This window comes from Magnolia sinica, chromosome 17 (genome assembly GCF_029962835.1).
Source record: "Magnolia sinica isolate HGM2019 chromosome 17, MsV1, whole genome shotgun sequence".
Lineage (NCBI taxonomy): Eukaryota > Viridiplantae > Streptophyta > Magnoliopsida > Magnoliales > Magnoliaceae > Magnolia > Magnolia sinica.
This window is the reverse complement of record NC_080589.1, coordinates 8,674,861-8,700,402: the sequence shown is the minus strand read 5'-3', so window position 1 is coordinate 8,700,402 and position 25,542 is coordinate 8,674,861. Positions and strand designations below refer to the sequence as shown.

At 38.1% G+C, this 25,542-nt stretch overlaps 1 protein-coding gene across 5 annotated transcripts in view; it reads left to right on the top strand.

Annotated features, from left to right (window-relative positions):
- Nucleotides 1-1,597: 1,597 nt before the first annotated feature.
- The window catches only part of LOC131231702 (phospholipase D zeta 1-like), a 44,135-nt gene continuing 20,190 nt past the window's right edge, over nt 1,598-25,542 (top strand). For 2 of the 5 annotated variants that reach the window (XM_058227991.1, XM_058227989.1), the window contains exons 1-12: nt 1,598-2,105; nt 3,493-3,594; nt 5,375-5,496; nt 5,629-5,770; nt 6,175-6,342; nt 15,110-15,283; nt 16,566-16,808; nt 16,926-17,042; nt 19,079-19,218; nt 19,364-19,513; nt 19,643-19,799; nt 19,896-20,432. In XM_058227991.1, the coding sequence (XP_058083974.1) occupies nt 1,884-2,105; nt 3,493-3,594; nt 5,375-5,496; nt 5,629-5,770; nt 6,175-6,342; nt 15,110-15,283; nt 16,566-16,808; nt 16,926-17,042; nt 19,079-19,218; nt 19,364-19,513; nt 19,643-19,799; nt 19,896-20,432 (2,274 nt within the window). In that variant the 5' untranslated portion in view covers nt 1,598-1,883. The remainder of the gene's footprint in view (nt 2,106-3,492; nt 3,595-5,374; nt 5,497-5,628; nt 5,771-6,174; nt 6,343-15,109; nt 15,284-16,565; nt 16,809-16,925; nt 17,043-19,078; nt 19,219-19,363; nt 19,514-19,642; nt 19,800-19,895; nt 20,433-25,542) is intronic. The other 3 variants (XM_058227992.1, XM_058227988.1, XM_058227990.1) reach the window with 3 other exon arrangements.

Sequence of the window (25,542 nt, the reverse complement as noted above, 5' to 3'; positions counted from 1 at the left end):
CTTGGTAAATAATGATTACTCATTTACAAGGTAATTAGAGTTGAGCTACAAAATCAAACAGGCTCTTACTGTATCTTTGATTTCCTATTAGAAAAAAAAATAAAAAAAATATAACATTAGCTTAAAAATTTTAATTTTATTGTAGAAAAAAATAATAATATGATTTTTCCTTAAAAATATAAAAATAGAATATTATAGCATGCTATTTTGAAATAAACCTTGTTTGATGTTATATTTAATCCACCACATGATTAAAGGCTTAAAACTATTAAAGTGAAATTGTATACTTAGGGTACACGTAATTAAAATATAAATAATTTACACTGTGGGCCCCAAATTAGATGTAGAAAGTGGTATGAACCAAAAAATAAGGTTGTTTGATTATTTGTATATTAGATTGTTGAAGCTAAAAGCGAAAAAAATTTAATGGGATAAACAAGTTTCTACCCATCTGAGGTTAAGTTTATTCAACCAATCCAATTTTGGGACAGTCATTTGGCAACGGTTATTTGCACAATCTACTCTACGGTATAATATCTGCATGCTTGGATATCAAAACTCAAATATCAAATAACTATCCATTTTGTCATAGCTCTTGATTTGGAATGCAAAATCTAGGTTTAAAATTGTGCTTTGGCATGTAAATTTTATGCATGTCTCTTACAAACTGATATTTGTACCACAGGCCATTTCATAACTTTAATGGGCCACATTTCTACATTAAAGTAGATGGCTGATAAGTTCAATTTACAACATGGGAGCTTTCCATGACTTCTGGCTCCATAAGTCCCATTGTGATGTGTGCCTAAAAATTAGGCCAATCCATGCCTAGGTGGCCCACACCATAGACGATAGTTGAGATTGATGCCCACCCATTGAAACCTTATAACTGTTTATAGGGCCTATTGAGATGCGGTTCAGACATCTAGTCCATCTAGTGTGTCTGTCCCACTTAGACCATTAGTCACACCAAATTTTAGGCCATTTAAAACTCAGCTAGGATCTGTCAAATGGTTTTAGATGCTTTAGCCATGATTTTCTCATGGTTTTAGATAGTGTGCTCCACCTAAGTTCCAACTGATTCATGAAACCACCTAGATACATGCATTATATATTTAAGCCATGCATGGTCCAAAAAATAAAGTAGATACAAATTTCAGGTGGACTACATTGTAGGAAACAGTCGTTCTCCGTTAAAAACTTTTTGTGGGTGACAGAAGTCTTGGGTTAAGTTCATATTGTTTTTTTTAAAAAAAAAAAAAATTCTTTTATTAGTTGTGCTTGACCTTATATATTACCAGGTTGGTTGTTAACAAACCAGTGGACCTTTGGAAATTTCTAATGGTGGGTTGCCTATGGTGTGGTACACCTGAAGTTTTGTATCTCCTTTATTTTTAAGACCAAGCACTAAAATAAGTTGGCAAACGTAAACCCATTAAACACGTGCGAACTGATGCCACGTGTACAATACGGACAGTCAGGCTATACATGTAATCCAGAATTTCTACCAACCAGTCGACTTATCTCAACCGCTCATTATACAGCGTAACCGGAGCCCACGTTATAACCATAGAGGCTTGATCTTACCAGACGTAGAACTGTGGTAACGGAATTTCCAGCGAGCGGCTCCGATCTCGCACGCACGTGCAAATTCTCCACGTGTGAGGGAGTGAAATAAAGTATGTGATTATTCCTCCATTTTCGAACCGGAGAGCGCAGAAATTTTCCAGAGCTTTTGACGTAGCTTTGCAATTTCACGGAGAGAAAGGAAAATTCTCTCTCTCTCTATATCTGCAAAAGACGACGAACCGGAATCCGGTCCGCCAGGGACATGCCAAACCGGTTTTCTAGATCGGAGGAGGAAGAAGAAGAACCCTTCTTCAATGGCTTCCGAGCAATTCATGCCCGGGTACCGATACGTCCAGATGCAATCCGAGCCGACCAGTTCGTTGCTGTCGTCCACCCATTCCTTTCGTGGAGGCTCCGAACCGAACTGGATCTTCGAGGAATTGCCAAAGGCCAGGATCGTACAGGTGTCCCGTCCCGATGCCAGCGACATCAGCCCCATGCTCTTATCCTACACCATTGAATGCCAGTATAAACAGGCACGGATCGATTCATTCTCATTTCCGCGCTTTCTATTCTAAATTGCTATAATTTGTGAAAATTTGTGGAATTTTTGAGAAATAGAATGGTTTTGATTTGGGGGAATTCTAATCTAAGGGCGGCACACCGGTTTTGGAACTCAAATTGATCACTTGGCGTGTCAGTTTTGTGATCTGGACTTTTTGTCGATCGGGTTCTGCTATGGATGGGCCACTAGCAAGAAATTCCGCTTGCTGGATGATCCTGCACATCCAATTGGTGGCCATTGTTGCTCTGGATGCTGTTTCATTGCTGGTGCTGTTTAGTACCGTCCATTTGTAGGTTGCTGGTCAAGGCGATTAAGATTGTTAGGTTAGTGAGGTTTTTATACGAAGGGAGGAAAATCCATAACAGTGCCCGTCTGATGAGAGGTCCAGATCATGGATCATCGTGCCCCATGTCCAATTTGATCGCATTGCACTGGATAAGAAAATTGGGAAATTGATGGACTGTGCTTAGGTTTTTTAAACCCATCTTTCTCATTTCATTAATTTTCTTTTGGATTATTTTCATTTTGTAATCGATTTGTTAAATTAGCAGAGTGGAAGTATTTTTTTAGGATCTACACATAATTCAAGATGAATCTCACTTCGATTTCATTTTGTTTAGTGAGGGTAGGGGTGTCTCTCCATTTAAATGGTGTTTGGGGAATACGTTCTCTTTTGTAAATTCTCTTCTTTTTTTACCCATCTAAAAAAAAGAGGAAAAGAAAAAGAAAAAGGGGTTTTCATGGATTACACCACATAAAAACATATGGTTTGCAAACAACCACATTCCATTCGTTTGTCTTAACTTCCACATTAGTAATTCCCTATTATCCTTTAATTCCCTATTATTGCAAATACCCACATTCCATTAGTTTTTCTTGACTTCCATGAACAACAATTAGAAAATGACAAAAATGCCCATATGGAACATTCCATAAAATTATCCTCTGTGGGAACATAAATCCTTTAATTCTCCTCTATATGGAACAAACACTTTTTATTTTTATTTTATTTTATTTTATTTTATTTATTTATTTATTATTATTATTATTTTTTTAATGGAGTTGTAGAAAAAGAGGTTTTAGGTTATGGGCAGTTTCTTCATTTTTTGAAAATAATCCAAAAAAGTTACTAACAACCGTTAGGAAAAAAAGCTAACCGAAAGTGGGCATTTGCAATAACCATGAATTAAGGATGTGGTGATTTGCAAACATATTACTTTTATGTTGGTATTTGCAAATACCCAATTATTTAGGAAGTTATTTGCAAAATCCCAAAGTTGATCCTTGAGTTTCATAACTCATGAGTAACTTAACAAGTGCATTTTGTTACTAACTAATTGTCTATTTCAATTCTCCAGTTCAAATGGCGTTTAGTGAAGAAAGCTTCACAAGTTTTCTATTTACATTTTCTATTGAAGAAACGTGCAATAATTGAGGAAATTCATGAGAAGCAAGAGCAGGTGTGTTTCTATTCTCTTAACAATGATAACCCTTAACCATCATCATCATCTAAGCCTTATCCCAACTAATTGGGGTCAGCTATGTGAATCTTGTTACACCGTTCCACTCTATCATGGACCATATTCTCAGTCAAACCATAGGCCTCAAAGCCCTATCTTACTACCTCCATCAACATCCTTTTGGGCCCTGCCCTTGCCCTCTTACAGCCCTCATTTTGAATCGACTCACTCCTAACCGGTGTAGTCCTTTATCTCCATTGCACATTGCCAAACATCTAATAAGGTGCTGTTTGATAAACTGAAAAATAAGCTCTCAATATTAAGGTAAGTGATGAAAACTTACTGTGCTGAATTTTAGTACCTATAAGTACTGAAAATATCTGTTTATAATTTGTTTGAGAAAAGTCCTAATATCTGAAAATTAAACACCTTTTTTACACAAAAAACTTATTTAGTAAGCACAAATTAAAAATGTTTGAAAATTGGCAATGTGTCATATTTGCCCTATTGTCTCATTTTCTATCTTTTGTAGAATATGAGACAAAATCAGCTATTCCCATGCCACCAAATTTGGCCAAGTGTCAGTTACTTAGGAGTCCATCATCTTATAGCCCAAAAAATCTGTCCATGTGCTCACCTTGGATGTGAGTCATTCATCATTATAGGCTGACCTTTGATGTGGACTGCCCATTATGTGAGGCCAACCTTGATGCGGACCATCCATGATGTGGGGCCCACTTGATGTGGGTAGTTCATCATGTGGGGCCACACTTTGATGTGGCCATCCATCATGTGGGGTGCCACCTTTGATGTGAACCGAGCATTATGTGGGCCCACCTTGATGTTGACCATTCATCATGTGGGGTGCCACCTTTTGATGTGAACTGTGCATTATGTGGGTCCACCTTAATGTGAACCATTCATCATGTAGGGCCCCACCTTCAATATGAGTCGTTCATCATGTGGGCCCACCTTTGATGTCAATTGTCCATCATGTGGGTCCTACCTTTTATTTGGACTGTCAATCATTTGTGGCCCACTTGATGTGGATAGTCTATCATGTGGGGTTGCACTTTGATGTGGGTCATCCATCATCAGGGGCCCATCTTTGATGTCAAGCTTCCATCCCGTGGGCCCACCTTCAATGTCAACCATCCATCATGTGGGTCCCACCTTCAATGTGAACTGTGCATTATGTGGGCCACCTTGATGCAGACCATTCATCATGTAAGGCTCCGCCTTCAATATGGGTTGTTCATCATGTGGGCCCCATCTTCAAGATTGGAGAGAGAGGAAGAGAAAACCATAGTTGAAGAGCACCCCCTTTAGAGAAGAAGGGCAAAATCATCATTTGAAATTATTTTGGGGATATTATAGTTAAAAGTGGAATTTTTTTTAATGAACCACCACTTATTGCATTCAGCCCTTAACATCAAGTAAAGGGAGGGGAGCTGAAAAAGAAACCCATATATTCAGTGAAAATTAATTTAAGCACTTAAAAAATTTGGATTTGCCAAACAATCAGAATTTTTTAAATCACTGAAAATATCAAATTTCAGTGATAAGTGCTGAAATTAAGTTTTATCAAACGGCCCCGAAGTCTACTTTACCTCATCTTATTACCTATTGGTGCTAATCATAAGTTCCCTTAAATGCATCCATTCCTAATTATATCCTTCAATTTCTTGCCACTCATCTACTCAACATCCTCATTTCTGCTAAATATAGCATTTGAGGTTTTAATTCATCTAATGTCTTTCTTTGGAACTCTTCGTTGAAGGTCAAAGAATGGCTTCATAGCCTTGGAATAGGAGAGCACACAACAATTACACATGATGACGATGAAGCTGATGATGACCATAGCCTTTCACATCATGAAGAAAGTTACTCATCTAGAAACAGGTGGCTTCAAGCACCATCCTTTAATTACTATAATGTTGTTGTGCATCTTGCTTATTGGATGATTGCCCATCAAATGCAGCATTTTCTTTTTGTAATGCTTATATTTCATGGATTTTTTTGTTCTTCGTGTAGAGATGTTCCGTCCAGTGCTGCTTTGCCAATCATTCGACCGGCACTTGGACGACAGCAGTCTATTTCAGACAGGGCAAAAGTGGCAATGCAAGGATATTTGAATCACTTTCTGGGAAATATGGATATTGCAAACTCTCGGGAGGTATGGTTTTGATGTAGGATTTTATTCTAATAACTATATGAAGTGTTACTTTCAATTGCTTACTTCCCCATCCTTCAATGCCATCATATTTCCTTGATCAGTCGCCACATAATTGAGCCTACACTTGTCACAATAGCATGCAAGAATATCTTTAATTATCAACCTTTTTCTGGTTCTCAGAGAACCGCGCAAATTATCAATACTGCTTTGTCCAGCTTAGATGTTAGAGTATCAGCAACCGATTGGTAGTCAATGGGCTGTTTCACTCGCATGCATTACACAAATTACTCTTTAGATTACTTATGATTTGAATTACATATGCATTTGCATTCGTCTTTGCTCCACCGTTTATGTTTGACTGTCACATGCATATGATCCCTGTTTTGAATACTACTGTGCTGCAGGTTTGCAAGTTTCTGGAGGTTTCCAGTTTATCATTTTCGCCAGAGTATGGACCTAAGCTCAAAGAGGCTTATGTAATGGTGAAACACCTACCAAAAATTCAGAAGGATGATGATAGAAAATGTTGCGCATGCCTCTGGTTCAATTGTTGTAACGACAACTGGCAGAAGGTAACGATTACTTGTTGAAAACAATGTTAATTATCTCCTCAATCCACCTAATAGTTAGTTTTGAAGGAACTCCTCTTGTTCATGGCATGAAAACAAGAATAGGAATTTGCAAAAGATAATTCTTTCTTCTTGTTGAAAACAATGTTCATATTCTCCTCATACCAAATGTGTGTTTGGATGCCTTAAGTAGATCATTTATAGGTGAAAGCCACTTACTGGTAATCCCTTTTTTTTTTTGTGTAAGTTGTAAGTCACTTACAAGTAAGTTGGTTTTTGTGTTTGGATAACCTATAAGTTAGTCATAGGTAAGAAGCTGTATATTCACATTAAGTAGAGCTTGGAGTTAGGAATTGTTCCAAAATCTGATTGACCATAAGAAAGTTCGGCAAAAAACAAGCCATTTTGCTAAGCCTATCTAGATAAATATCTGAGTGGATTCTTAGGCTAAACCAATCATCAGGTAGGCCATAAAAGTGGGCCCACAAATTCAAAAACATCCTAACATGGTTCAACCATTGTTGAGTACAAAACATCGAAGATAATGTGCAGATGGCAACTAAGTGAAATAAGTGATTAAACAACATGGACAGGGAATCAATTACACATTAACTAAAGAAACAAAGAAGAAGAACCCAGAAACATAGTTGTGGGAAAATGCATGTTAGTGGTGAGCTCACGCCATCTACCATAAGGCAAGGAAGATTGAAGAAGCCATTTGCAGCATATGTGCCAGTGCCTTACACAGGTGAAATCCAGACCATTCATTGGGAAGGGCTGGCCACGAACGGACCGGTGCCATCATGTGGTCTATCATATATGTACAAAGAATTTGGACCAATGATCAACTTCTCTTAACCATTCATTTATATCATGTATGTATGTAGAATTGACAACACTAATTATAAAGGATCCAACCATCAATCCTCAATATCCATCAAAAGGACCAAACATTTGATTACTTACGACCTACAACTCATCCACAATGGGGTCCTTATTTTCAACAGTTTGATAGATGGAAAGAAAATAAAAATTAATAAAAATACAAAGAGCAATGGCCATGATTTTGGGGCCCACCTTGATGTATGTTTTATGCGTCCACGTTGTTCATCAGTTTTGCTAGCTCATTTTAGGGCATGTGCCCAAAAATGAAGAAGATCCAAATCTTTGGTGGGCTGCATCATAGGAAACAGTGGTGATTGAACACTCACCAATAAAACTTCTTGTGGGCCACAAAAGTTTTGGATCAAGCTTATATTTGTGTTTTCCCTTCATCCAGGTCTACATGACTTGATCAACAAGTTGGATGGAAAATAAACATTATGGTGGGCCTAAGTTCTTAATGGTGGGTGTTCAATCAACACTTTTTCGCCCACCTGAAATTTGGATATGCTTCATTTTGGGGCCTATGCCCTAAAATCAGCTAGCAAATTTGATGGACGGGGTGGATATGCGAAACATATGCTATGTGGGCCCCACTGTCACCACCTCATTGAACTGGGGCCTGATTCAAATCCAAGAATTGATGAAAAAGAAAAAAGAAAAACAAAAAAAACCTACTGCCCACAATCGATTATAGAGAGGGAGGGAGAGGCCCAAGTTACAGGCACACAAATGACCCCTAATAGTTGCATTTGAAGGAACTCTTGTTCATGAGATAAAAATATGAATAGGAATGTGCAGAAGATAATGCTTTCTTCTTGTTGAAAACGTTGTTCATACCACCCGATGGTTAGGTTTGAAGGAACTCCTCTTGTTCATGGGATAAAAACAAGAAAAGGAATGTCTTCAATATAATATTGCTTGTGATCACGCTGATGCTGTAAGGATTTTTATCTTCGAAATAAAGCTATAAACTAAGAAAAATTGATGTGTGCATATGAATTGGTGATGCAGGACGTGGAAAATTAAATATGATATGCAAGATTGTAGGCTTAGATCACACCAATTCAGAAACAATCACACAAATTCCACATCCCACATGAAAATCCAAACATTCAATTAAAGGGGAATCTATGCGGGTCCAAGCCGACACAGGCTAGGACTGGACCAATAAAATTATAAACCAAACAATGTCAAAGGGAAATAAAATCAACTACTCATGCATAAAAATCAGTCCCTAATCCAAGGGATTCTCTAATTTCAATTCAAGGAACCCTAAGGTGATAAAAAGTGGCAAATCAATTAGGGATCATGTAATATAGGGTTAGGATTCATGAAAAAAACGGCTATGAGAGGATAAAAGAAGATAAAAACCTGAACCAAAAGATGATCTCGCGTGTGGACAGCAACAATGGTCCAGATGGACGTGCGTGTGATCCCGGCCGCACGTGTGTGGGGCCCACTATTCAGAAAAAGGCCACCTTGGCCCTGGTCAGCCAGGATGGACTCCAAAACCTCCAAATTTCAGCTCGATCCGATGTACGGTTTGTGCGTAGTGCTCCGCCGAAGTGTCAGCGCGCCTGCGGGCTGAAATCTGAAAACCTGCTGAAGAAATCTAATGCAACAAAGGACGAATTCAAAGCACGGAAGGTGGTAGAAGATGAGAAAAAAATGATGGAAGATGGGGTGAATCGGAATCAATGTGGCTTCGCACCACGGTGGTTAGTCCTTCGAAAAAGGAGGGCTTAACACCCACTTTTGAATTCTTCCACAACTCACGAAGAGAGCAGAGAAAAAATAAAGTAGAAATTTTTATTAAATTTGAATGAATGAAAAGAACTACAAGGGATACCTATTTATAGAGAAAACCTTATACCCCAAAAACTCGCACCATGTGCGACACCTATTACTTGGCGATGAAGTAAACTAAAATAAAAACCAAATAAGGAAATCTAAAGCGTTCACGATGTTCTAAATAATAACAATAAGCAAAACCTAAAATATAAAACCAATCCGATCAGTGGGCCACGATCATGAGATCCCATGGTGGACTTTTCTTGACTATCGGGCCACTTTTCTGAACCAAAACTTGTCTCCTAGCTAGGAGGCCCTCCCTGGACGTCGTCATCGAGCTAGATCGATGGTGGGGTCCTCCTTCTGCGTACGTACATGCGTAGGGGGGTAGCGTGAGTGCGCGTGATGTCCCCATCAATTCTCCCCGGCTGCAAAGATTTCGCTACTGGCGAAATAAAACTCCTGAACCGCTCCAGGATGTCAGGATCAAGTCTCTGAAGCTCCTCCTCAGTGAGCCACGTGCTGTCTGAAGCTGGGTGTGACTTCCATTTAACCACGTACTTCTGAAACCCGCCGTCCGACGTTGAAACTATCTGATGGTCCAGGATATCCTCTATTTCCTTTTTGGGTGTGTGAAGGTTAGGTATGAGAGATAAAGGCTGGGAAAATGAGTCGGGAAGGATAGGTATGGGAGGTAGAGGCTGGGAACATGGGTCGGGACGGTTAGGTATGAGACGTAGAGGTTGGAAAAATGGGTTAGGAATGGTAGATATGGGAGGTAGAGGCTGGGAAAATGGGTTGGGACGGGTAGGTATGAGACGTAGAGGCTGGAAAAATGGGTCGAGAATGGTAGGTATGGGAGGTAGAGGCTGGGAAGAAAGGTTAGGAAAAGTAGATATGGGAGGTAGAGGTTGGGAAAATGGGTTGGGAATGGGCCATGGTTTAAGGGATAAATATGAGGAATCAGGATGGGTGGGCGAAGGGCCGGACAAAGTATCAGTGGTCCTCTGAAAAGTAACTAAATCCTCCACATCGGATGTGAAACTAATTCCCATGGAAGGTGGAAGATCTATCTCATACACATTGAGACCGTTTCGTTTTATAATTTTGACGGGTCCAGCGCTACACGCGTGTAACTTACGAACGGCCCTCGAAGGATACCGCTCGGGCCTGATGCAGACCATCACAGAGTCCCCAATATTGAATCCTTTGAAACATTTATACTGGTCTGTATAAAATGTACAATGTTCATTATTAGTCATGATCTTCGCCGATTTCTTGATGCCATGAATGAATGTGATGCGCAAAAGACTCTGCAGACTATGACGGATGGGATCGTGACATAGGGACAAGATCAATAAGTTTCCTAGGTTTATAATCAATAACGACTTCACAAGGACTTAGACCTGTGGACCTACCGACAAACTTATTCAACGTGAACTCGGTTGTAGGTATTATGATGTCCCATATTCTGGTGTGCTCTATATCCTTCCTAGGGGACTCATCCGGTAGATCATCAGGAAAGATATCACGTAACTCATCCATTACCGGAATGGCCTCAGTGGGTAACTCTACACTAGCCGCTGGTGCACTCTCTCCAGCCACAAGGCCACACATGTTGTACCCCTCAAAATAGTGGTCTTTATATCTCTCATGGGGTGGGTGTCTGGGTGCACACCCATAATTGATTCCTTGACTAACTCCATTCATTGGTGTATCCTCCAGGCCACCTGCTTGAGATTGGACATCTACTCCAATGGTGGGGTTTGTCTTAGCGATGGTCTTTAGTCGGGTAATGCGTACATCAAGCTGTTCACAACATTGGTCCATTTCCAAGCGCTTAATCATAGACTCCAACGTCTGAGATATCTTGTTTAGTGACTCTTGCAATTGTTCCATGTTTAGTGTAGGGTGCAAACCGAAACCGCAACCCGTACGTGTGGGCATACACTGACTTGCTCAACCTAAAGACCTTCTATGACAACTATATGCGTCTAAAAACTAAATGACCCTACGAGACTCTATATGAAGGAGACTACACACTGTTACTAAAATTCAGCTATATATGATGGACGGAATGCATGAAGGACTCAAACAAACTAAACCCTAAATATGTGGTGAATTCCCCTATAAGAACCCTAGGCTTTGATACCAAATTTGATGCAGGACGTGGAAAATTAAATATGATATGCAAGATTGTAGGCTTAGATCACACCAATTCAGAAACAATCACACAAATTCCACATCCCACATGAAAATCCAAACATTCAATTAAAGGGGAATCTATGCGGGTCCAAGCCGACACAGGCTAGGACTGGACCAATAAAATTATAAACCAAACAATGTCAAAGGGAAATAAAATCAACTACTCATGCATAAAAATCAGTCCCTAATCCAAGGGATTCTCTAATTTCAATTCAAGGAACCCTAAGGTGATAAAAAGGGGCAAATCAATTAGGGATCATGTAATATAGGGTTAGGATTCATGAAAAAAACGGCTATGAGAGGATAAAAGAAGATAAAAACCTGAACCAAAAGATGATCTCGCGTGTGGACAGCAACAATGGTCCAGATGGACGTGCGTGTGATCCCGGCCGCACGTGTGTGGGGCCCACTATTCAGAAAAAGGCCACCTTGGCCCTGGTCGGCCAGGGATGGACTCCAAAACCTCCAAATTTCAGCTCGATCCGATGTACGGTTTGTGCGTAGTGCTCCGCCGAAGTTTCAGCTCGCCTGCGGGCTGAAATCTGAAAACCTGCTTCAATGAAGAAATCTGATGCAACAAAAGGACAAATTCAAAGTACGGATGGTGGGGGAAGATGGAAAAAAAAAGATGATGGAAGATGGGGGTGAATTGGGATCGATGTGGCTTCGCACCACGGTAGTTAGCCCTTCGAAAAGGGAGGGCTTCACACCCACTTTTGAATTCTTCCACAACTCACGAAGAGAGCAGAAAAATAAAGCAGGAATTTTTTTATTAACTTCAATGAATGAAAAGAACTACAAGGGGTGCCTATTTATAGGGAGAACCCTATACCCAAAACTCGCACCATGTGCGACACCTATTACTTGGCGATGAAGTAAACTAAAATAAAAACCAAATAAGGAAATCTAAAGCGTTCACGATGTTCTAAATAATAACAATAAGCAAAACCTAAAATATAAAACCAATCCGATCAGTGGGCCACGATCATGAGATCCCATGGTGGGCTTTTCTTGACTATCGGGCCACTTTTCTGAACCAAAACTTGTCTCCTAGCTAGGAGGCCCTCCCTGGACGTCGTCATCGAGCTAGATCGATGGTGGGGTCCTCCTTCTGCGTACGTACGTGCGTAGGGGGGTAGCGTGAGTGCGCGTGATGTCCCCATCAATTGGCATTGGCCATGGAGTGTGCATGAGGTCATACATGGCAACAATAAAACATGATTCTGAAGACATCCCAAATTATCTGGCCTGAAAAAGTATATTCGAACATTAATTTAAACTGACAGTAGGTAACCATGTTTCTTGACACAGATGGGGTTATTAAAGAATTGAGGTAAATGCCTCATGGTGTGCTCCAAGTGAGGCACACTGAAAATGCCTCAAGCTACAAATTTCTGTGTTGAGGTGCACATTGCTTAAGATGTATTCCTCACAGACCCTTGGTGCACAGGTATAGAGCATGCCTTGAGAGTTGAGTTGTTGATGTTACAATTAAGATAGAGGGGAAACCAGTTGAAAATATCTTGACCATGTAGCAGCTATGAAGCCTAGAATTAAGATCTGTCTTGAATTGTTTTAAATCTTCAACTGCACAGGAAAATAGAGAAGACGTATAGATAAAAGGATGGAGTGCTGGGTCACATGCAAAACCTAACTCCCAAAGAGTGGCTAGCAGAGTCTCACCTCTGGATCATTTTTCCAATCAGAAGAAACTAAAAGAATATATGTACCCATATTTTTCCACCACGGCGTGCAGTAAAAATGACATTGCCAGAAATTGACAAGGAAGAGAAGTTTGAATAAAAGAAAAGAAAGACCACATAGCAAAGTTTCCAGTTGCATACCCAAAGGGTGTCTAGCAGAGTCTTACCTCTGGATCATTTTTCCAATCACAAGAAACAAAAAGAATATATGTATCCGTATTTTTCCACCATGGCGTGAAGTAAAAATGACATTGCCAAAAATTGATGAGGAATAGGAATTTGGAAAAAGAGTTTCCAGTTGAATAATCATAGCATCCTTTTTAAGTTCCATATGCATCCTTTTACAACTACTCCAATATCAAAACCCATATCAAACATAAAACTATCCTAAAATATCTCAACTTGAAATAAAGAGGACAAAATAAGGAATTAGAATAAAAGAGTCCAGATGAACTTTCTCTTTTTATATATATCAACTGTATCAGTCATCTTTTACATAAACTGTGTGTAGTCCTATATACAACCATATGGTTTTTAGGCAGAAGTCTAAGTCTATATTCTACAGATGTGTAAAAGAAAAGCGTTCTAAAACTTCTGATTGGTCCTGTGGGCCCACAATCCAATCGAGTCACATTTATGCACCATCTGACAGGATTTGTGGGCCCCACGGTCTACTGATCGGATGGAATTTTGGTCATGGGTCTTGATTGGCCAGCAACTGGGGTCCACTGGTGGACCCTGATGGATGATCCAAAGGTCCAGCATCAGGTGTACACCTACACAACTGTGCAGTCAGTTTTAACCTTTCCCACTTTTTTCAGGTTCTTCCTTTCTAGGCCCTAAGATAAGTAAGGCTTATGTTGGAGATGAGATGGGTAGGAGTATGCCTAAAATGACACGCCTCTTAGAATCTTCATTTGAGGTTAATGATGAAACTATAGAAGAAGCATGCCAAAAGAATCCTACCCCATATTTTTATAATTCCTTGGCAACTGCATGTTGGAGGCTAAATGTATTAATAGTTGCCAAACGTTGTCAAGACAGCACATCCATGTAGTTTCCCATGTAAGATTAAAATTATTCTAATGTAAATTTAACTTTTGGGTGATTCTGTGTGTGATAAATAGAAAGGTGTGTCAGGCTTTGATCTCAAAGCGTTTCTAGATGTGCAGCCTCCAAAGATACCAGATCAGTAGTTGCAAGGTTTGAAGTGTCTTCATTCCATAGATTGGAATGTCAAACAGCAGATGATCATAATCCTTCACGTAGTTGTTAAATGCTAAAGGTGGTGCTGTATAGTCACAAGGAGAGAGACTGAAAAGAGAACTTTTGAGAGTATCCAAATAATACATATTATGGTTAGATGACCATATAAATGTTGAGGACTTAAATTATGTTACCTGAGTATGGGTACAGGTATCTACTACTGTAAAGATCAGATAGGAGGATCCTCTGACCCCAAATCCCCAAGTTATGGCCAAGAAGGCTTGGTTACAATTCATAACTATAACCACATTACATCTTTTCTTTTTTGAAAGAACCACATCATTATCTTTTCTTTACAGCATAACTGCTAGACATATATTTCAAAAGTATGGCAAGTTTGTTTGAATGGGGTCTCTAGATTTAAATAGCAGTTGTGTGAGTATTTGTGTCATGTATTCTTGGTTTTCGAAGAATCCAAGTACCATTCTCATCACTAGGTTTATGTAAGTGTACACTCAGCAAGTTCTGAAAAAGGACCAAGTATCTGCCAGATGGCTTGTATACCACCTAACAGCAAGCAGGGTAAAAAATAAATGAATATATGAAAGCGCATAGCATAAAAAAAAGAAAAGAAAAGAGTTTGCCAGATTTGTTTGTCATTGTGGATAACTCGTCCGGAATCTTAAGCGTATCAGATCCATGTTTCTGTAATGTTGGAATTTGCTTACAGTGTCAACGGGCATAGAAAATGCACATCATGATAATGTACCGTGAAGGCTAAATGCTTAAATGCTTGTATATATGTTTTGCGAATGGGTGTGCTAGTCATGCCCTGCTTGTCATACTGTTTCTGTATGAGGGTAACATAGCTTTTAAAGGTCTTCCCATAGTTTCTTCATGTCTCTTCTAATTTCTTTCTATTAACCTTTATGTTGTTCCTTGTTAATTGAAGTATTTGACTAACGAGACATGGTGTACAGGTGTGGGCTGTGTTGAAACCCGGGTTCTTAGCCCTGCTTGCAGATCCTTTTGACACCAAACTGTTAGATATAATTGTTTTTGATGTACTGCCACCTTCAGATGGGAATGAAGAAGGCCGAGTTTCTCTAGCAAAAGAAATAAAGGAACGTAATCCTTTACGGTATAGATTTGCGGTGAGCTGCTTCATTTTTCAATTATTATTATTAAAATATCTAAAAGTACCAGGCGTTATAGGCGTTGATTGCTTTTGTATGGCTTCACTAATAACTCTTGGTTAATACGTATATATATTTTCTCTGTCATCTGGATCTATTAATGTCAGAATGTTGTTGATATAGTCAGTGTTCGAAATATTGGTATCGCGCTACGTATCACACCCTTGGGATACGGATACGTATCCGTTATTGCATAGGATATATCCGTTGTATCGCACAATGTATTGTTGTTGTTAGAAACATTGGGAAATTGGTCGAATTTTTCAACGAAACTTCAGTGATTGTTAAAAAAGACATCAATACACACTTATAAATCAAAACATTATATAAAACAAGTGCATGCGATATGTTTTCTTTGTATGAGGTCTTAATCTATGCGTTGTCTATCTGAATTGATGCAAGTATATTCAATGTCTATTCATACAATTTATAAATATAAGAAGACGTGTGGAAACACAAGCAATACATTCAAAAGCAAAAGAAGCACTAAATCAAGTTACATACATGTTTAATCTTATGTTTGGACACAGATTGCAACCGATTGGCGAGAAATTGGAAAATTTTGATTTTTTTTTTTTCAATTTCCCGCAACTCAATCATCTCCTCCAAATCTCGAAATCGAAGCTCTTTGCATAAAAAATCATAAATTTGTAATAATTTGACACCGGTTTAACATGATTTGCAGAAAAAAGAAAGGATCAAAAATCGAGAATACTCACCGGATCAAACACGTTGGATATATCCCATTACTTGTGTGTTTCGTATCACAAAGGTGGGATACAAGATATATTGTGGGATATATTGGCCGATATTGTTGATACTTAAAACACTGGATACAGTAGAAGTATCTTATATTTGTTCTGGGTTCATTGTATAGCTAACAAGACATCAATAACCTTGGAATTTGTAGCATCAGCAAATGGGACCTATGCTTTTCAAAACCCTTTTCTTTTTAGTTTTTCCTCTTCTTCTTCTTCTTTATTTTTATTTATTTATTATTATTATTATTATTTTTTTTTTTGTGGGAGCAAGTTCAATAATGGTATTAACCACCATGCTGCATGATATTCTTATGTTTCAACAGGCTCAAGAAACATATCAATTTCCTCAGTTAAATATTTATATTTGCTCGTATGTTGCTTAGGTTAGCTGACTCCAATTAGTTGGGATGAGGCTTAAATGATGATGATGATTATGTTGCTATGTTTAGCCTCTAACTAACATTTGAACATCCCAAAAGGTGTCTTGTGGGAATCGGACCATAAAGTTAAGATCTAAAAGTCATGCTAAAGGGAAGGACTGGGTTGCTGCAATTAACGATGCTGGTTTAAGGCCTCCTGAGGGCTGGTGCCATCCTCATCGCTATGGTTCTTTTGCTCCACCAAGGGGTTTGACTGAAGACGGAAGTCAAGCTCAATGGTTTGTAGATGGGAAAGCTGCATTCGAAGCAATTGCTGCATCAATTGAAGAAGCAAAATCAGAGGTCTGTTTCTTCCAAATGCTTGTATGTAGTCAGAATAAAAGTCAATCCATATTGGAACTCATGATGTCCTTATATTTTGATCCAACAAAATGCTGAGATGATTGAAGCTCCATGCAGATATACATTACTGACTGGTGGCTGTGCCCAGAACTGTATCTTCGGCGTCCTTTTCATGTTCATGGGTCCTCCCGACTTGATGCTTTACTGGAGGCTAAAGCTAAGCAAGGGGTTCAGGTACTTTGTGCATCTTAGTGACCTGTGTTTTTTCATGTCTGTAATTCTTCATTTTCCATTAGTCAGATGGTTGCTTCATCTACATAACTGATCTCATGGTTTGAGGTACCGAGGTCTGTAATTTGGGGCAAGTTCCATTCTCCACAGGTTTTCTTACAGCGATCCTTATGGGTGGCATGGCATAAATGAATTAAATTCTCCTGATACCTACTTAATAATGCCACATATAGTAATGCATACACAAAGAGGACAGACTCATAGATATGATCCTAGCCGTTTATTGGCATATTTTGAAATTTTAATATCAGTTAAATGGGAACCATGTTCCAAATATCCGTGATATTACCGATAAATTATTGGTATTGCTAGGTCAACAATAATGAAACTGCTAGCAGTAAGAATATCAAATATCATCGATATTTTCAGTAATGTCAATAATATTTGGCAATGTTATTAGTAACAACTTTTTTTTAAAGAAGAATCCCTCATAAAAATTCCCTGATGTTGGCAGTACCATTCATAATATCCTCGATACCACCGATAATATCCCCAATACCAAGGAAACATCTGTTAGTAGGTGAAAATTGACAGAAGATTGGGAAAAATTTTTAAAACCCACAAAATCTCCATTTTTTGGGATTTTTTAATAGTTTTGTTCTTTTGGTGATTTCAATCACTTGTGGTTTTAATTGAATTAGATCTTGGATTTGGGTATTTTTTTTTTACTCGAAATGAAGACGGGCCGGAACTCAAAGATGATGAAAAATCTATAGATTTTTTTTTTTTTTCAAATGTTAGCATGGATTGCAATGGAAATCCATGTATATGCATGATTCTCATTCATTTACATGGATTTGTGGAGAAAAAATTAACATTAAGTTGGCAAATAGGTGAAATCCTAATTTTTCCATTTTTATTTTGCTAAATATGTGTTTTCATTGCCTCCCGGCATTACCCGATGCACGTGGTTGCGGGTGATTGCGTGCATCCACAGGGAATAGGTTCGCCTCGAAAGGAGTGGGGACACCCCGTGTTGTCCAAAAAAAAGTGTTTTCATTGTTAATTAATGTAGAAATATTATGTATGAATGAGTGTTGGCCAATCTATTAATTGGCTGCAAATTCTGTATATCTATTTCATACTGATTTTTTTGACAACACATGGTTAGGCCCCTATAAAATGGAAACTTATTATATATAGTTGTTTTGCAATATTTTAATTCCTACTTATGCTCTCTTTCTAACATTTCCGCAATGTTTCCTTCAGACAACGATATTTTTCTGCGTATCGGCAATATTGATAAATGTTTCTATATCCCTAGTCATCGATACATGTAACGATATCCACTCTGAACAGTGGACAGGAAGTAGGTCTTAATCACATAGAAATTGGTCTTCCATGAGACCCTAACATATACCCTCTCTGATTGTATGCATGCAAATCTTTCAGAACTCCTTGCCTCAAGTTTACATATTTAACACTCACATACACTTTCCTCTTAATGCATACCCTTAGATGCTCTAGTGCATGGCATGGGTCTTAGTAGTGCAGATGATTGCTGCTTTAATGTTGAATTTCTAACATGTTGATTCTTGGAATGATATGATCTTGCTCTTTCAAAATCTTTCTAGCATGACAATATAATGTTTGCTGGATTCATATTCCATTTATGGAACAATTTTTTGTATAGTTATGACAAATGCGAAGCCCACATTTCTACTTAGTACAGGGACAAAAAAAGCACATGCAATTACACTGCGGCCTTTAACATCGAAATCAAAGGTTGCAACTTGATGTTATGTTTTGGCTTAACCTAATAGATTTATGTGTAAGTAGTCATTATTAGGCAACCAAACTTACCCTCATTATGAGTTATGTAGTTCATGCCTTTTCTTGATAGATTCTTAGTTGCATGCTTGCATTGAAAGGCCTTTGAAAATTTATTATGATGACCTGCAGTATCCCTAGTCTGAATCCAGAGTAGCGTGAGTTGCATATTAGCTTTTTTACTTTTATTGATGAACGGTGACTTGCAGATTTACATACTCCTTTACAAAGAAGTTGCTCTTGCTTTGAAAATCAACAGTGTGTACAGTAAAAGGAAACTTCTTAACATTCATGAGAATGTAAGGGTTTTACGTTATCCTGATCACTTCTCCACCGGAGTTTATTTATGGTATGCATTTCACAGCTGAAATCAGCTTAAAACTCTTCCTGTTTTTCTCTTGTGGAAATAGGAAATCTATTATGTGTCCTGTTGATTTACTCTCTATAAACTTGGGTTGCTGCAGATGCTGATCCACATGTCTGATTACATATAGGTCCCATCATGAAAAAATTGTGATTGTTGATTATCGTATTTGCTATATTGGAGGGCTGGATTTATGTTTTGGCCGTTATGACACCTTTGAACACAAAGTTGGTGATTGCCCCCCATTGATATGGCCTGGAAAGGACTATTATAACCCAAGGCAAGTCAAAAAGCTTCTTCCATGCATCTCCAAATTGAGAATTTACAGTCAATGATTTCTGAATTTTTGCAAGAACTTGATGCTATATTGCTTTCAATTTTGTAACGGCTTTGCAACCTGTTAAATCAGGGAATCAGAACCAAATTCTTGGGAAGATACAATGAAAGACGAACTGGATCGTGAAAAATATCCTCGAATGCCGTGGCATGATGTCCACTGTGCTCTTTGGGGACCACCTTGTCGTGATGTGGCAAGGCATTTTGTTCAGCGGTGGAACTACGCAAAGGTTGATTCTATAATCTATATCACCTTAGTTTGATTTACTTGTTAAAGATTAATTGCTTATGGGATATTGATCATTATTATGCATTGATTGCTTCAGAGAAACAAAGCTCCCAATGAGCAAGCAATTCCCCTTCTTATGCCTCAGCACCAAATGGTTATTCCACATTACATGGGAAATGGCGAAGAAATAGATTCTGGAAATAACAAGATGGAAGAGAACCACAGTAGTCTCCAAAGGCAGGATTCCTTTTCTTCCCGATCTTCCTTGCAGGACATCCCATTACTTTTACCTCAAGAGGCTGATGGAGTTGATGTTGCTGATGGAAACCAAGAGCTGAACAGGTTGGACACAGATCATAATCTCTTTGATCACCAAGACAGAAATCGTCGGAGTCTTTCCTTCTCATTTCGGAAGTCCAAAGCGGAACCTTCCATTTCAGACATGCAGATGAAAGGTTTTGTGGATAATCTTGATTCTCCACGTCCTCATAGGGAAATATCTTTGGAGGTGATGGCACAACCAGGTATGCAAGAATTGGACAAGGAATGGCAGGAAACCCAGGAACAGAGTGACCAAGGCATTTCTACAGATGAATCTGGACAAGTTGGTCCTTGCACCCCATGTCGCTGCCAGGTTAGTTGTATCTCTAGAGTCAGTTTAAAGTCTTGCATTTCAATTGCTGGATTTCCAAGACATGAAGGATATACTTTTCAAGTTTGAACGAACAAACTTCCATTGGCTTGAATTTATTTTTGGTATTGAATTTTTATCTGACAGAGATACTTAAATTCATTCTGTAGTTCTTTTCTCATCATTCTGTTGTACCTACTGCACAGCAATGACTTTGTTTATTTTGTTGGTTTTACTGTTCTCTTCCGATTTGTTCTTTCGATCTTCCATGATTTCGTCTTCTTCCACTTCAACATGCTTGCCTACCCAGATGAATCAGTTGCATCCAAGGATCCATTGGATGCCATTCTGTTCAAGGTGGTGGCAGTCCCGTTTCTGCTGCTTTAACAAGTTTGGAGGGACTGCGAGCAACTAAGCCCTCTCGAGTTCTGACTTTGTGCTTGGAGTTGTAAGCTTCCATCATGCTGTATGCCATGAAATTCAGCACAAACAGCATTTTCTTCAAAGATACTGCATGAGTGCATCTCTAGCTGACCGCTGTCTCTGGATGCCATCTGACATATTCATTACTGAAAACATCAGTCATCTTGACTGAAATTTACCTCTGATATCCATTGTTGTGGGGCAATCTCAAGGACACGTCCAACAATAATATCTCCAATCTCTGGCTTGAACCTGGCTCTTAAGGCACGTACATAGACAAGTTTTTTAACATGTTCAGCCACTTTATATAGTGTAGTGACCCCCCTCACCATTAAGCTTGGATGTGCCATTTCCCTTGAGGACGCCGTCTTCATGGTTGACGGGGATGCTGTTGGTGACAGCTTCGATAGAAGAGGAAGAAAAAGAGCTGCCTTTGGATGATTCTTGAAGCTGCTGGAGAGCTCCTTTCAAACTTATCTTTTGGGTCTCATGCAAAGATAGCCGCTTCTCTCTCTCTTTCTCTCTGTGTGTGTGTGTGTGTGTGTGTGTGTGTGTGTCTGTGTCTTAAAATATCAGTCAGAGCAAAATGGCCCCAAAGTAAATAAAATAAACAAAGTGTTTATGTTTATTTACTTTGGGGCCATTTTGCTCTGCAGAGATTTTGTACCTTGGAAGGTATATACAATGTTCGAAATATCGGTATCGTGTTACGTATCGCATCCTTGGGATTCATATACGTATCAGTTATCGCACGGGATATATTGTTTGTATCGGATAATTTATTACACTTTTTGGAAAACATGGGGAAACATTGGGAAAATAGTTGAATTTTTCAACGAAACTTCAGGGATTGTTAAAAAAGACCTTAATACACACTTTTAAATCATAACACCTCAAAAAAGAAGTGCACATAATACGTTTCCTTTGTATAGGCTCCTAAGCTATGTGCTGTCTAACTGAACTAATGCAACTATATTCAAATTGAATGCATAACATTTAGAGTGTATGTGTTGATCATTTTATCAAACACTCCTAAATACTGCGAAATTAGTCTTTAATTGACAGCTGGTTGAAGGAAAATTTCAAAAAATATATATTTTAATAATTTTAATTAAAAATAAATTTTATTTTCTGAAAATTGACAAGGACTTAACAAATCAGTGGATTAGACATCATAGATGCTTGATTGCATGTTTGGAGTGCAACATTGCAAGCAATTAGGGAGAAATTGGGTAAAATTTGAATTTTCTCCAAATCGGACCACCTACACTTTAATTTTGAAATTAGAGTGTTTGTGATGATCATTTCATCAAGTACTTCTAAATACTTCGAAATTAGTCTCAATTAACAGCTGGTTTAAGGATATTTTCAAAAAAAAAAATAAAAAAAAATAAAATAAAAATGGAGAACATGAAAAACCAATGAATATCGAAATCAAAGCTTCAACTCCATGATTTTTCATGCAAAACATGAAGAACCGATGGATTTGTAGCCATTTGACATTGATTTAACGTAGTTTCAATAAAAAAAGGATCGAAAACTGAAAATACTTACCTGATCGAACATGTGGGATATATCGACACTATCTGTGTGTTTCGTATCATATAGGTGGGATACAAGATATATCGGCTGATATCGTTGATATTTAAAACATTAGGTATATATATGTACACATATAGGAACATGTTCCTATAGGGTCGACGTTACTCTAAGTTATGGTAAAGTTGAGCTCTATGGGCCCCATTATGATGTGTGCTTGACATTGACGTGGTTTGTATGGGTCATTGTGGCGACACATATGGGTGGCCAGATTGAGATAGCCATCATTCCCAACTAAGATATTCAATAATAGTAATGCTCAGCCGTTGAATTAGTATGTTAATGGGCTGTAAAGGTCGTTTTTGTAAGGAAAAACATGAAAAAAATATTAGAATTTTTCAAAAAAAAAAAAGAGAAAAAAGAAGAAGAGAGGATTCCGAATATGTTTTTTTTTCTTCTTCTTCTTCTTCTTCTTCTTCTTCTTATTCTTCTTGGTTTTGAACATGTTTATGAGGTAATGAGCCATTCTTTGGTAGAATTTTGTCTCAAGCCGCTTAATATTACATTAACCTAAGAGGCTTAGATTGACTCAAAACTCCTATATTTAATTTTCTAAATATCTAATATCGATGGTTAGATATGAATAAAGATTATATGAGCATGAATTTAATGATTATACAATTGTATATTTATATTTATATAACCATTTTATCACAAACAAATATAGTATAATTGTATAGGTTCATAAAATGGTAATGCATGAAGTATGAAGTGAACTCATAAGTGATAAGCTAATGTCAAATGACAAACATAAATATAAAAACATTACTTAGCAAGTCACTATTAGAAAGAAAACCATGTTGCCTGTGGCTGCTCAACCTTAACATTGTCATCATTTGGTTGTGGAATGGGTGCTGCATTTCCATAATAACTAGAGGGAAAAATCATGTCAATGAAAGCCGATGGTGATTAATCACGACCATTACTACTAGTAGCATTCACTATGTTGAACTTGAATAAGAATAGCCGGTACCATAATTAGACCTACAACCATAGCCATAGCCATACTGGTGCTACTTGTACCACTGAGTATGGGATTGCAACTGTGACGAATGATTCAGATTAGGGGACTTAGATATCTATATCTCCTATATGCTTCATGTGGAATATATCCAGACTAGTCCAACCAGAAAGTGCCTCAAGAGCCTTCCTAAACTGTTCATAGTCATATCCATATCCTCTAGTCATCTGATGCTTTACTGTGCCCCATTTCCTCCAATGCCACTAATGTTGGCCTCTCCTGGTTGGTGGTATTGTGAATCAATACACTCATAAGTACGCCTTTGCTTTGTGGCTCTACCAATGCTCATTGGCCTCAAACAATGTAGACGACTACATCTCAATGTGTTGAGCAACACCAAAGGTACGATTAGGTGCATCATTATCATCATCATGTCTTGGTTTTGCCGATACTCTTTTCTTGGGTTAAATCTTCAATGACCCCTCTCCAAAACAACTACATGACTCTTTTATTAGCTTACGCGTAATGCTAGGTCACGCTCCTCTACTTCCCCACTATCCTCTTCTACTCGTTTCCTCTCTTGCTCCAACCAAGGTGGAAGTGTGTCATCTTCATTGTAGACATAATCTGAGTTTATTGGAGAAAAGTCACATTCTTGAATCTGGTTCGCAACGCGCTTCACATTTTGTAATTTCAACTTTATGTTTTAAATTTTAATGCATGTATGCAACCCAATCCAATGTCTTACCCAACAATGGATTCCTTTGCTTTGAATTAATTAGTGGAAAAGAACTCCAGTTCCTCTCACAGCTAGAGGAGTTGTTTGGCATAATTTTTTTATTGCTATTGTTTTGAGAAACTTTGCGCTTTCTCCTCAGCTATACAGATTTTATTTTATTTTTTTGCATGCGTAATAGTGATACCATCAAATGCACCACTTTAGATCACTAATAAAACAATTTTTACGATTACATGATAGTTATAAGATACTAGTTTCTTACTTGGAGGTATGAAAAATTACCCTTTCTACAAGTGAGTATGGGAAGCTGCCCTAGCGATGTCCATATATTGCCAACTATTGACAATATGCAAAAATATTCATATTGTTTTATGCACCAAAATAACAAAATATGTACACAATGAATGGATAATTAGTAATGACCAATAATTAAAGAGTTGAACTCACTTTGTTTAACGCCCTTATTTGCATATTTAAGTCAGACTCTAATATTTTTATCACAATTTTCAATTTAACATAAACCTTTGCATCCTCAACAAATGATGCAGCATAACCGAATCTCGGATTTAGATGGTATCCTACATTACAATAATGCAAATTGTCAGTGTACACAGCTTGGGTGCACTTGCAGTGCACCATATGGAATGATAATTTTCACATTCATTCTTGCACTTGCATTGTACCATACTTACTGATTATCTTAGTTGGGGTCATAGGTGTGTTTATCTTGGTCTCTTTTAGTAGTTGTGTTTATCCAAGCTTCTTCAAGTGTTTATTTTCATAAATCTCGTTGGTTATAAATAAAGCATGGGGGAAAGGGAGATGATCAAGTGAATCTCTTCTCTACGTTTTATCCATTCTCTTCTTGCTTGTTTACATAGTATCAGAGCTTTTCAAAGCCAACCCACTTTGCCTGTCTCTCACTTAGGTCGGAAGCTACCAATATAGATCAACTCCTACCTAAGATTTTCCAAAATCGTACTTTCCTTTAATTTTCAGTAGCATATGGATAATAAAGAATAGAAATTGATTTACATGTGAAGTAACACCACATGAAGCTCCAAAGAGGTGCACCGAGGGGAAACTTGAAGAATCATTCTCCTAGGTTGTCTCCACCTTGCAATAAAAATAGCAGCACTAAGTATCAGCTAAGATACTAAAAGAGTCCAAAATTGATGATACTCTTGCATACCAACTGTGTGAATCTCTACATACAGCTTTATGGTTTGTACATGTCTGGTTCCGTGGAATCAGACTCTGTACAAACCATAAAGCTGTATGTAAAGAGCCACACAGTCGGTATACAAGGGTTGATATGAAAGAGCTTTAGGACTTCTGATTGATCCTGTGAGGCTCACAACCTAATTGGATCATATATGTATAGGCAATCT